The following is a 12,893-nucleotide window of genomic DNA, read 5'->3' on the forward strand; positions in this document are numbered from 1 at the left end:
CCCATGATTAGGGGTTCAATTCTTTGAAGGAAAAAAAAAAAAAAAAAAGAAGATGTATAGATGCAAATTTATTTTATTAATGCGCATGTATTTATACATTTTTGTGGAAAATGTGGCATATGCCTTTAAATAGAAAAAAAAATCCATGCTTCTGTAATCTCTCCCTGGTCACCTCATTCACTATAGAACAGATTCTTGTAATTAGTCACGTGGTAACGCAACTCCATTAGAACCTGAGAAGAAGCTGGAAACCAAATACAAGTTGTGTTGAAGTTTATTTAGACAGATTATGCTCTCATGGCTTATTGATAAAATAACTAAAATGGGTATTTACGACAGTAAATTCTTTCTTTCTGCATTTGTAATCATTTCAAGGCCTGTGGCAGCACTTGGCACCACAACACAAGAACAATCCAATACACAGAAACAAAGAAGCCAGTGCACACTTGTAAATAGTTTATGTTAGCAAAGGACTGTAAAGGAAAAGGAAACGCACTGTCTGGGAACCGGCTCCAGGGTCCACCGCTCCAGCAAGAGGGCATCTTGTTTCATTGCAGGATCGGTTAAATCATTCCCTTCTGTGCCTGAGCCTTCATCGCTATAGCAACAGTCTGGTAGCAGCATCACCTCAACCATGATGGGAATATTATTCTTCCACAGCAGGGTGACCTCAGACCGGGTTTTTCTAGCCCGACGACACTAGAAAAAAGAAAAAAAAAAAAGTTTAAGGAAGGCATTAAAACACGGTGTTAAGTACTTTCCATTCAGTTACAAGCAGTTTAGTGCTAATGGCGACCTTAAGAAACTTGATCATTTCTGGAACAAATTAAAGTCAATAAAAAGAACCAGTCGATGTTGAGGCAAAGGATCAAAGGCTACCAGTCTGATGGCTGCTGTTTCTCAGCCATTTAACCTCACACAGAGCATCCCATCTGCAGCGTATGAGGCAGCAGCTGTCAAACCTCAGGTCACCTTTCACCTATTCCACTCCGGGCAGGAGGAATAAATATAACCATTTCATAAGTCAGCCTGCATGGATTATAATCAGAATGAATAAGCAGATTGCAGCACACACCCAGTCATGTATGTATGTATGTATTCATGTATACAAAGTGTTTGCATGTTCTATTTCTTTCTGAGCACTCACATGCACTGCCAGTCCCTTTGCTCCATGTTACACAAAAAACTGAAAGTGGAAAAAAAAAACATTTGGTTGTAATAAAAAAAGAAAAAGATGGGAAATCTTCCAATGGTGTTACCAAGTCTGGTGACCCTGTTGACCACTAGGGATTTTCCCAACTTTGGAGGGATTTCCTTTTCACTTCCTGTCGTGTCTGAGAGGACATGAAGGGAAACCTCCCCAATGGCAAAAAAGAAGCTGATGGGTTATAACCCTCCTTTACTCTATCCAAAACTATAAAAATGTGTTTAGGTTCAGTTCTACTTTATGCATAGAACAGGCATGTTTCTTTTGTTTTGCCCAAGCAATTTAATCAATCAATGATAAACTGCTCCAGGAAATGGCAGTAGTGACCTGATTATTGTGGGCAACATCTTCAATGTTCCTCTCCATTACTTAACAGGAATCCCTTGCAACAGTCAGCAGGCCTCATTAGAAATTTGCCTGTTCAAATAGGAGTGGGATTTGGTTAAAATGACTCACCGGGGCCAACTTATCGCTGCATTCATGCTTGTTGGGTCCAGGCTGACTAGACTGTGCTGGAGGGCAGTGGAGACCTTCTGTTCTGCCTTTTACCGAAAATTCAGGCGTGCGCCCTTCTGTAATCAGTAGACCCAGGTACACCAAGAAGTCCTCCGCCTCATACTCAAAGAATTCATCCAAAGAATCTAGTAAAAAGCAGATGGCATAAATATCAGTCAAGAGAGCATGTCTAATTTACAGAGATCTCACTGCTAAAGTCACCAAGCCGAACCGTCCAAATGAAAAATTACCACGACGCTCAAAAACCTTTCCACTGCCAGAAAGTCTGCAATATGTTCCTGGCATCAGAGATGTGCTAAAGCGGTTGGAACATCTGGTTTTATTTTATCGACACAAACAAGAAATAAACTCCAGCACGTTACTGTTTAGTACAGGTTTAGTAATGCAATTAAATTACCAATAACAACCAGCACAGTGACCACATTCCTTATTTCATGGGCACAGAAACAAGGGTATGATAAAGGGTGAATCAGGGTCACTCCTTCACACTGATCTAGTAGGCATGTGGGAGAGCAGTCTGCCTGGAGCAGATAAGAACCGCTCCAAGCTCATTCCTGTGATGGACTACAATCTCAGTACAAATCAGTGAACTAAATGTGAGATTGTAATCCATCACAGGAGGGAGCTTGGAGCGGTGACTACTTCACAACACACACAGGGACCATGGGGAACAAAAGTAGTCAACCTCCAGAAGGAAGGACAATGTCAGCACCAATTCAGGCCTGGTTCACACCTAGGAGATTTTGAACAGTTGGAAAAGCCCAACACAAGAAATGCCAGGATTTTCAATTGCCCTGGTTCACACCTGAGCAGGAAAACGCCAAATGCCCAGAAAGGTACACAAGCTTCTTTTGGCAGTTAAAAGCCCAGAAACGCGCGGCAGAAGCATGTTGCATGTGCACTCGATGGACGTGTCTTTCTTCAGCCTATGTCATTTTCGTGAGCGTTTAAACGCGCGTTTTTCCATTGCCCACATTGTTTTAAGAGCTGTCAGTTAAAACATGCTTCATGTACGAAGGTTAAAACGTGCAATAAAAATGTGCACAACGCGCAAATAACCGCATGATTCTAACGCACGTGGAAACATGCAAAAACAGTGCCGCCTAGGCGTGAATCAGGCCTCAGATGATGATTTTGAGCCTCAATTTTGAGTTATACTAAAAATAAGATACATTTATGTTAATAGTTAGAGTACATGAATGCATTTTTAAGAATTACCTCCCGAGTTCAGTGTCACTTTAAATATCTGGGTTTAGGCTCCTAGCACAATAAACCGTCTTATAAATAATACATGAGCAGGAAAAAATCTGATCTGTGAAAACAGAATTGTACTGGCTGCTGCAGTCTGTTTTTGTTACATAAACAAGCTTGATCATTTGGCAGAACATATTTCTTCAAAATTATTAAAATATTTGTGTGCTGGAAAGACTGGTGTCAAAATGGCGTGTTCCTTTATGAGACAGAAGAATTCACAGGCAAAACTACAGAGGTGTCTTTGTTACTGTACGAGCTCCAGTCTAAACTAGTACAAAGAATTAACAGACAAGTTGTCAGTGGATGAAGCAGCTGGCATGTTGCTCGCAGATTACACAGAGGGACTTATTCCTCCAGCTCTACCATATACCATGCAGCTTTTGTTCCAACTTTTCTGTCACTTAACAGTTCCCTGGACACATGGCTTGTAAATCTCCCAGAATTAGGGAAACAGATCATGGTAGGAATCCGATAACAAAAAGGAACATTAGGGCCCCGTTTACACCTCCACATTGCAGCGCACCTGCAACGCAAAACAGATGCGTCACAGGAACACATTGACACCAAAGAGCCCGTTCACATTTATGCGCTGCATTTCATAACACGAGGCATGCCCATCTTTTATGTGATAGAAGGCCCACAGAAAGTCTATGGCAACGCATGAAAATGAACATATAGTCCATGTTGATGCATTTCTACTCAATCAAGTCAAGGTGGCAGTGTTGATATTGATACTATGATCTGAAATCACATTTCTATAGACATCCGGGTGCATGAGAGGAATCATTATGTTCTCGTTATACATAACCCAAAACTGCCTTCTCTGCTCGCCATTTGCAATTTCTGGATGAATCCAGTGTTTGTGCCTCTAATGGCAAAAAGAGGTGTCAATGCAGACGTTGTAATCAATACAACACAAGGAAATCTGGGAAGTAGATCCACAACAATGGCGGCACTGCAGAAAATGATTCTTCATTGGCCAAACTAAATGCATGAAAACTTAGATTATCACACCAAAAAACAGCGCAGTGCAGAACAAAAAGGTGTGTAAATGTGTTGCAAGGCATGGTAGAAACACACACTGTGACTATTGGCTGTGGAAGGAGTCCTTTGTTGGCTCTGAAACCTTTGCTATATTATGACAAATAAAGAAGCTGTATGTTTGGATATGAGGTGTGCTGATGACAACTATCTGCTATCCAGCAACGCCTTCCAAATTGAGGGTTGAGAGTCATACGGTGTGCGTCTAAACTGATTCTATGTATTAAAATAGAACCTTAGTGGGGGGGTTGATTAAAGTATAAAATAAAAAACCTTTTACTGTAATCCTCACCTTTAATTTGGAGCTGTACCACTGAAATGCTCATTAGAAATTGTTCATTAACATTTGCTTCCAGGTCACTGTACCAGTTTATGAAAAGCCATGTTACTATCAAATTAAACAATCATATATCTTAGTTCTCAGATTCCTACCAAGCATCTCCAAAGCGGTGCAATGAGCTCGGCCATGATGCAAATAGTTTTGAAGATCTTAAACAAAAAAAATGGGATCAAGTCAAAAAAAAGGAGAAAAAATTGTGTATTATTAAAAAAGAGGAAACTTTGAAGAAAAAAAAAGTGACATTTGACATTTTTGTCAACCAACAAAGTGTTTGCTTACCTTTGAATATCCCATACTCTGTTGCGGTGCCCATAGGAGGGGAAAAATCAGCTCCAATTGGGTAGGAAGGGGAAGGTTTTTATATATTAAAAATAACAAAAAACAGAAACAAAAAAAACACATGGAAATGCAATCAAATGCGCATCCAGAGTCTCATTTAATAGGGATTTGCAATAGTCTTAGGTGTTCAAGACCCCTATACCCGTAATGCTACACAAGGGGGGGACGGACTAGAGCAGCTGTGCATGGCAGCCAATCAGCTTTTCTCTTTCATTTTCAAATCTTTACTGAACAAACTAAAGGTGGCCATACACTGTACAACCATCGCAAGACCTTAGTCTTGCGATGGTTGTAAAGGGATTAAAAAAACGTACGATCTGCCTATCTTGGACAGGCAGATCGCACTCTCGATCATCGCAAGCCCGCCCCCCTGAGGGGCGGGCTTCCGATGACCGCAATGCTGAACGGGCAGTGTGCGCGTGCGCACACCGGCCCGTTCAGCATTTGTCTTCCGAGCACCGTTCTAACCAGCCGAGAATCGTACGATTCCCGGCTGGTTTTCGAACATGCTGGTTCGACGGAAGACGTGCGACCGTACAGTAGAAACACTACTTCACACTGCTCGATTCTCATACGATCGCGGGATTTCGTACGAGAATCGAGCAGTGTATGGGCACCTTAAGAGAGAAGCTGATTGGTTGCCCTGGGCTACTGCTCCAGAAAAGGGGGGGGGGGAGGATGAGGACTGTTGTGAAGGGGGCTCCTGATGTAAAAGGGGAACTCTGATGTGAAAGAGAGAGACTCTGATATAAAAGTGGAGCTACTAATGCAAAGGGTGACCCATGTGAAAGGGGGCAGGGGCATCTTGATTTTTTGATGTAAAGGCAGAAACCCACTTTTTTGGTTTCTGCATGGGGTCACCCTTAAAATCTTACATTTTAGACTGGGGTGCTTCAAGATTTTGCATACTTTTAGAGGGTGCCATGACAAAAAAGTTGGGAAACGCATCCAGGTGTTTGGATTAGCATCATGTGCCAATACCCTCCTATTATACCTAATAGGAGGACACTGGGCATAACCCACAAGAAGCAGAGCTGTGATCAGTCACTCCTCCTGCCTTAATTCAGCAAAAATCTGGTGGGTGTAAGAAAGGTAATTGCAGTGACCAAATCCATTAGCAGACCGTAAGAGCTTGTCATCCCTGTAATTACAAGAGCTCTAAAACAGACCTGATTGATCTCAGAAAATGATGTTACATTATTGACGTCATATAGAAGCATTATGCATCCAAATCATATTTTCCTCCATGGAGAACACATCTAATAAAGATGAGACCTTGATAACGTCAAGCACATTAAACCGTGACACCGTTTTATGACAACATTACAAGTGCTCAAAGCTTTGCGCACAGCTGTATTAATCCTACTGCTGTCATACAGAGTGCCTGGTCACTTCACGAAGCACAACGCATGTATCACTGTGCTGCCCTGTAAAGTCAGTGAACACTAACCATTCTGGTAGGCTACAAGGCCCACAATTGCCTTTAGGTGGTAATGCTAATGGCAAGAATATAAAACAAATAAATATAATGTAATTTTTTTTCCCCACAGACCTGAATACTAATGTTGAAGTGTAGCGAAAACCCAGAGGATTTCAGTTTGCTGGCTCTGGTAATTTAAAGGAAATATATAGTACCTTTTCAGTGATTTCACTCTTGACTTATTCATATTATGGTCATCCTCTTGACAGATATTTGCAGGTAAGCCACTAGAGGGAGCTCTGTGATTGGAGAAGAGAGGACGGGGATGTGACATCTCTCTTCCATCATACACAGCACGCCTTGTATCCTTTGAGAAAAATACAAGGCATTTTGTGACTGGGCAACTACCAAAAGAAGGTGCGGATGTGACTAGAACACTTCACTGCTCATGTTGGAGACCTTACTCCCTGCAGAGCCTGGAAGCTGAGTGTTATGTGTAGGAGCCATCATGCTGCAAGGTAAGATTGTTCACTTTGCAGCAACCCTTGACACAGAACATACAGCTTTTTAATGATTTACACACAGTGCAGGATGTAAATGATCTTTTTCTGGAGTTTGACTGAAATTTGAACCTAACATTATTACATCTTCATACACAGGTATGTTTAGTGCATTGACATCTCACACCTGCCTTCGGCTGGCCTGAGAGGACATGCAAAGTAATCCTTTCCCAAGAGAAATATGGGGATTGGCACTGGGGGGCCTCCTTTGAAAATCTTAGTTGCCTGGCTTTTATGCCAACTCTCTGGCTACAATACCTTTTGGGGATCGGATTTGGGACATGTATGCACCTCGGAATGGTCAGAGAAAAAAAAAAAAAAAAAAGTTAGAAGATGTGCATACTGGTTTTAGATTACTGACAAGTTAGCCAGACCGCTTGCAGAAGTTGTCAGTAATAGCAGCCTCCGTATTTTTCTCAGTCTTTAAGTGTAGTTCCACTTTTGCAGCAAATTTGGGTAACACCTACTTTATATTTGTTACATTTTCCTATTCACAGAACAGATTTAAAAACACAGATTTAAAAATTGCCGCTTTCATTTTTAAGTGCGGTTTACCTTATTAAAAATCCTACCTAGTTTGCCCTTATGTCAGGGGTGGACAAAATAATATGGAATTCAGGAGTCTGTCTGTCTGTCCGATCCAGGAGCCAGCTCCACTGCAAACTAGAGAATACCTCAAAAGTTAGGCACCAGCTGTCATTTTTAGGGAGCATTAGCTACTTGGCCCTTGGGGTGTATCCAAGTCCTGCCCTATGTAATGTTAAGGAGGCGACTGGGGAGTTAATGTTTACCATAAATAACCTTGTCTGTACTGTGCTGACAGATCTCAGTTGGAAACTAGATTTCACAGGGTTAAAGATATAGAAGCATTGCAGGATAATGAGAGCAAACTCAGTGTGTCCTTAGTCTTTCTAGGAGGTAAGACACACTTTTAAATTGTTCAGAGTAGCTTACAGTCTGCCCAAAGGCATTTATAGGCATGCTGTGTGAATGGGAGCCATGAACATATAGCACAGGTTTTCTCAAATCTGACAGCAAAAGTGAAAATATCTTTTAAAAAGGAGAACTATGAGGTGAGTGCTTTTCACTCACCTCATAGTTCTAGCCAACCTGCGACAATGAGACTGTCACAGGTCGGCTCAGGAGATCGAACATATACCGGCGTTTGCTCACCTCTCGATCCTGTCACGGCTCTCTGCCGTGACAGGGGAGGGGCTGGATTCCCCCCTCCCTGCTCCGATCCGCCAGCGCTGACGGGCGGAACGGACAGGGGCGGGGGCGGGTACAGCTGGCTGTGCCTCTAGATAGGCAGAGCCAGCCGTCACTTACGCAGCTGGGCTGTAGCTCACGGTATACTGAGCTTAGGGTAACGGGAGGACGCTAGTTTGTGTCCTTCCGTTACCCTAAGAAGAACTATGGGGAAAAGCCCTGACCCCATAGTTCTCCTTTAAAGCAACTCTGTGGCTATAAACAAAATTATACCGAAAAACAAAGAAAAGAAGAAGTTCTGTATAGCGAACTGTCCCCATGCCAATTTGACGAACCTTTACTCTGTTTGCTGAGCAAAGCCCATGGAAGGATCTTCATGTCCAACCCTGTTCTGTGTGTGTTGGTAATCTACACTCTCAACTACCCCCGTGCTCTGTGGTTTCTCCCACTGCCCCTATGGGACATGGTGGAAAGTAACACAGAGCTCTTCGGGGGACGCAGCATCCAACACACCCAGTAGTGTGCTGGATGTTGGGATAGATCCTTTGGGAGTCTACAAACCGGCACCGGGACAGGCAAGTATGAGGTCTTTTTTTCCCCAGAAGTAATGAATATCACCGCAAAACAGGGCAGCTTGTTTTTTTATATAGGAACGGTTCAATCCATGACTTTATTCTGATGAAGTGCATTACAAAGACAACTCTGTAGTATAGCCAGATGATTCTAGATGATTCATGTAAAGATCACAACACGATTGTACTCACAGCTCACTCACATTATGCTTACTGCACACAATCCTAAAACACTCATGGATGGAGGGGGGAATCCTGTATGCACTTGTTTAACCCATCTGTTACCCTAGGGGCTGTGTATACAGAAGCACAAATCTTGCATATGGGTTAACAGTTTCACTGCCTCCAAGCTGAATACAGCTAGTTAGCTCTCTCATAAAGAGCTCTTCATGGGCAGACAGAACAGGTTCAGTCGCAGAACAGATGACTCTTTATATAGTGTACACAAGGACACTTGATTTGACAGATACAGGTGAGAAAGGCGCTGGGAGGTCAAAGCACTCATTTAACAAGTCACTATATATAGATCATAAAAGCCAAGCACACACAGACCAGGTTACAATGAAGACAAGTTTGTAGGTTTGGACACAAGACTACTCATTCACATATAAATGTCAGTTGTCTGCCCACTAGATTAATAAGCCTAGATATGAAGAGATTCACTTTTGGCCACCTAGTTTTTTTTTTTTTTCTACTGCCACGTGCAGACACCAGGACAATTTGGCTAATAATTGCCAATAATAATAATTGCTAGGATGATGTTTATGACGACAGGAAGCCTATCCCACCTCAACCCAACCACTGAACCATCACATTCTCAAATAATTCATTCCCACACAGCTACCTCCTCATGTATCATTTCCCCCTCCTCTTTCAGATTGTAAGCCCTCAGGGGCAGGGCCCTCCTTACCATCCTGTCTTGAATTGTATTGTAATGTCTTCCTTACATTGTAAAGCGCTGCGCAAACTGTTGGCGCTATATAAATACTATGTAATAATAATAATTATAACAACAACAAATGCTTTTTGGTCCCATGGACTTCAATGGGAAACTTCATGTGACAAGACGCTCAGGCGTTAACAGGTGCCATAGAAATGAATGGAATTCCTTGTCTTAAGTGTTTTGTCTCGATTCCCTTTGAGAAAACGCCTAGATGTGAATGGGGACTAACAACCACAACTGGGTGGCTGTTCTGTCAAAGTGCCTCTCTCTCTGTGCTAGGCACAATGACAACTCAGTTGGCCAGTGGCAGACTGTAGGGTCTGCCGAGGTACGGATGACCAGGTAGACCTGGCCAGTTGGCAGTTCTACCTGAACAATGATTTCTCAGACAAAGATGCTCCCCAATTCTCAGGCTCAGGGGATTCTCTCCAACATTAGAGGGGGGTAAGGTCTTGAACAACATTACCCACATAACTGCACATCTTTCTTGTGAGATAAGAATTTATTAAATTACTTTCAAAACCAAAGCCTGTGAATGGGAAATGGCTCAGTATACCTAACAGTTTCAAGCCACAAATTACTCAACCCCACAGTCAGGAAATACATTGTACAACTTCAAAAAGAGAAGAACAGTAATGTCTGCATAGAGTTTCTATATCCTGGTGCATATATGTTTCCTAATATAGCTCAAAAACAATACCACAAGGGTCACTAGGCCTATCTGTGTTCATCTGTGCTAAATACAAGAAGACTCTTCTAAAAGAAATGGGAACTGGTGGTGTTCTGTATATAGTGAAGAGTGGCTATACAGATCTAGCTATCCTTTGGCAGGTAGAAATATGTCCTATGTATGTATTCCAAAATGTGTATTTAGCGGTTTGCTTGAAATTCAGCTTTAGAAGACAGATACAAGGAATTGGTTTTCTATAGAAAAACTCAAGACTTTCGGAAACATCCAGTACTTGTATTTCTAATGCTGACATCATGACAGTGTGGTGTAGACATTCCATTTTTAGGTGTGCATAAAAATAGACAGACATATTATATAAATAGATACCAAAACAGGAGATACGGTTTCCCTTAAAGATCTCCCATCACATGCAATCAACTAGTGATGTGTTTCCTAAAGGAGTGGGACATGTAACACTTGTGGTACTCGCCCTCACTGGATAGGACATACAACAATGCTTAGCAGAAAAGTCTTGCAGGAGGATATAGTTTGTCTGGTGTCCACAATATGACTTGTCTATGCATTAGAACTTAGCTGGGAAAGTTGCCCAGTGCAGCCCATTGCATCTGGTGTGGTTAGTGTAAAGTTATTCATTTTCAAAGTTATTTTTGGGGGCTAGGGTGAGGAAGGAATAGAATGACTGCCAGGTTTTACTGCCATCGGAGGTGCAGTTGGAGAGATTCCTTATTTTAATGACTGGTAAGGAGTTCCCAGGACAGGAAGTGAGGGGAAATCTCTCCTCACGGCGACACAGGCAAAAGTCATTTTTTAAGTTTTAGTTTTACGTTAAAGTAAAGGGAACTTGAGAGATACCTGTCAGCTGTTTATTGTCTGTTCCCCTGTTGTCCCACACTTCCTATCTGGTTAAAAGCTGTCCCCAAAACAGAGGAGAAACCTCTCTAACAGAGCCCTGGATAGCACGTACACACGACGAGTTCTATGCTTTCCCAATTCTATTCAAAACTAAAATATAAAGGTTTAAGGTATAGATACAACTAAAGTGAATCTGTGTCCATACTATGGATGCTAAAGTGGTTACATATTGTGAACGCGCAGTTAAAGCTTTTAAAACACGCCCTCATTCACCTCTGTAGCTCTATGGGGATACAGGTATACTTAAATGTAATGATCATGGAGGAAAAAAAATAAAAATAATTTAGGTTGGATCATGCCCAGACATCCAATGCTATCCAATATCCATGGAAACTAGGGCTGCAACAACTAAATCGACTATAATCGATTATTGAAAAAGTTGTCAACTTTTTCATTCATCGATTAATCGGCTTCCGATTGGTTGGCCGTTCACGGCTCCACACACGCTGCGCGCCACACCTCCACACGCTCGCCGCTGCCAGACCCCCCCCGCCCGCATCCACACACCGCACCTCCTCCCCGCCTCACGCTCACCGCCCACATCCATGATCGGCACAGAGACGCGGAGAGAAGAAGTAAGGAGGAGCAGGTATGGGTGGATGACAGCCGCTGATAGACAGGACCGATCTCAGAAACAAGTTGCTGGAAGACTGCTCAGGTAAGCCTGCACTTTCCCACACATGCTGCTCTATAATGTATTGCTGGGATAGTGGGATTTGTATTCCTCTATAGCTGATGGTACATTCTGCTGTACTGTATATTATACAGCACAATGTACCATCAGCTATAGAGGAATACAAATCCCAGCAATACATTGTACACTGTATGTATAATGTATTGCTGGTATTTGTTGTATTCCTATATAGCTGGTGGTATTCTGCATTGAGCTGTATAGAGGACTACAATTCAAGGAATAATACATTATACAGCGCAATACCACCAGCTATAGAGGAGTACAACAAATCCCAGCAATAGTACATTATACAGCGCAATGCAGAATGTCACCAGCTATAATGTACTATTGCTGGGATTTGTTGTATACCTCTATAGCTGGTGGTATTCTGCATTGTGCTGTATAATGTATTATTGCTGGGTGTTGTAGTCCTCTATAGTCCATGCCATTCATACACTTTTCATTTCACTATATTGCACACCACACTTTTTTTTTTCTTTTTTACTTCCACCGCTCCAAGCTTGCTCCTGTGATAGACTGCAATCTCAATACAAACTAGTAGTCCCATCACTGAAGCCATTTAAAAAAAAATTTATTTCATTTTTTATCCGACTAAATCGAACTAAATTGGCTAACTAATTGATTTTTGAAAATAATAGTTAGCTGCAGCTCTAATAGAAACCTTACACAGGAATAACCTGATAGACAACGGAAAGGGAAAATAAGGGTGATGCATGTACCACTCAGAAGGGAAATTAGTTAAAAAACAGGGCAGAGAGGTATTAACCTCAAAGGCTGCACTAATTCCCCAGCAGATTAGAGTGCAGTCAGACTTCAAGTCTAATAATTGCAGATACTAAAGATGGATTGGTAGCAAAGTAATTAATCCACTCATCCAATCATTTTATTCCCAGAGGTATTTACCAAGTAAAACACACTGTTAGCACCAAAGAGGATCTGGGAATGAAAAACAGTGCGTTACGGAAAGGATGAGAAATAACATAAGCCGTCCTAACATGTCCCCTGGAAATTAACTAGTTGTTGTATATTAACACTCGATGCTAAACAGAGGATTTGTGAGACGTGCTCGCTCTAGAATTCACATATTCTACAGCAACAGGAGCTGTTGTTTACTATCAGAATGTGTACTGGAGCAACATAGAGCATATACTGAATGGTCAAAGGGCAGCTAAGAAAAAAAAAATTTATATATATA

General features: G+C 41.9%; 1 protein-coding gene across 1 annotated transcript in view; it reads right to left on the reverse strand.

Moving 5' to 3' along the window:
• FAM214A (family with sequence similarity 214 member A) overlaps positions 1–12,893 on the reverse strand; it is a 58,026-nt gene that overhangs the window by 20,698 nt on the left and 24,435 nt on the right. The window contains exons 2-3 of the mRNA XM_018576066.1: positions 1,664–1,848; positions 497–699 (exon numbers count right to left, since the gene is read on the reverse strand). Of these exons, the coding sequence (XP_018431568.1) occupies positions 497–699; positions 1,664–1,848 (388 nt within the window). The remainder of the gene's footprint in view (positions 1–496; positions 700–1,663; positions 1,849–12,893) is intronic.

This window comes from Nanorana parkeri, unplaced genomic scaffold, assembly GCF_000935625.1.
Source record: "Nanorana parkeri isolate BGI_ZX_2015 unplaced genomic scaffold, ASM93562v1 scaffold55, whole genome shotgun sequence".
Taxonomy (NCBI): Eukaryota; Metazoa; Chordata; class Amphibia; order Anura; family Dicroglossidae; genus Nanorana; species Nanorana parkeri.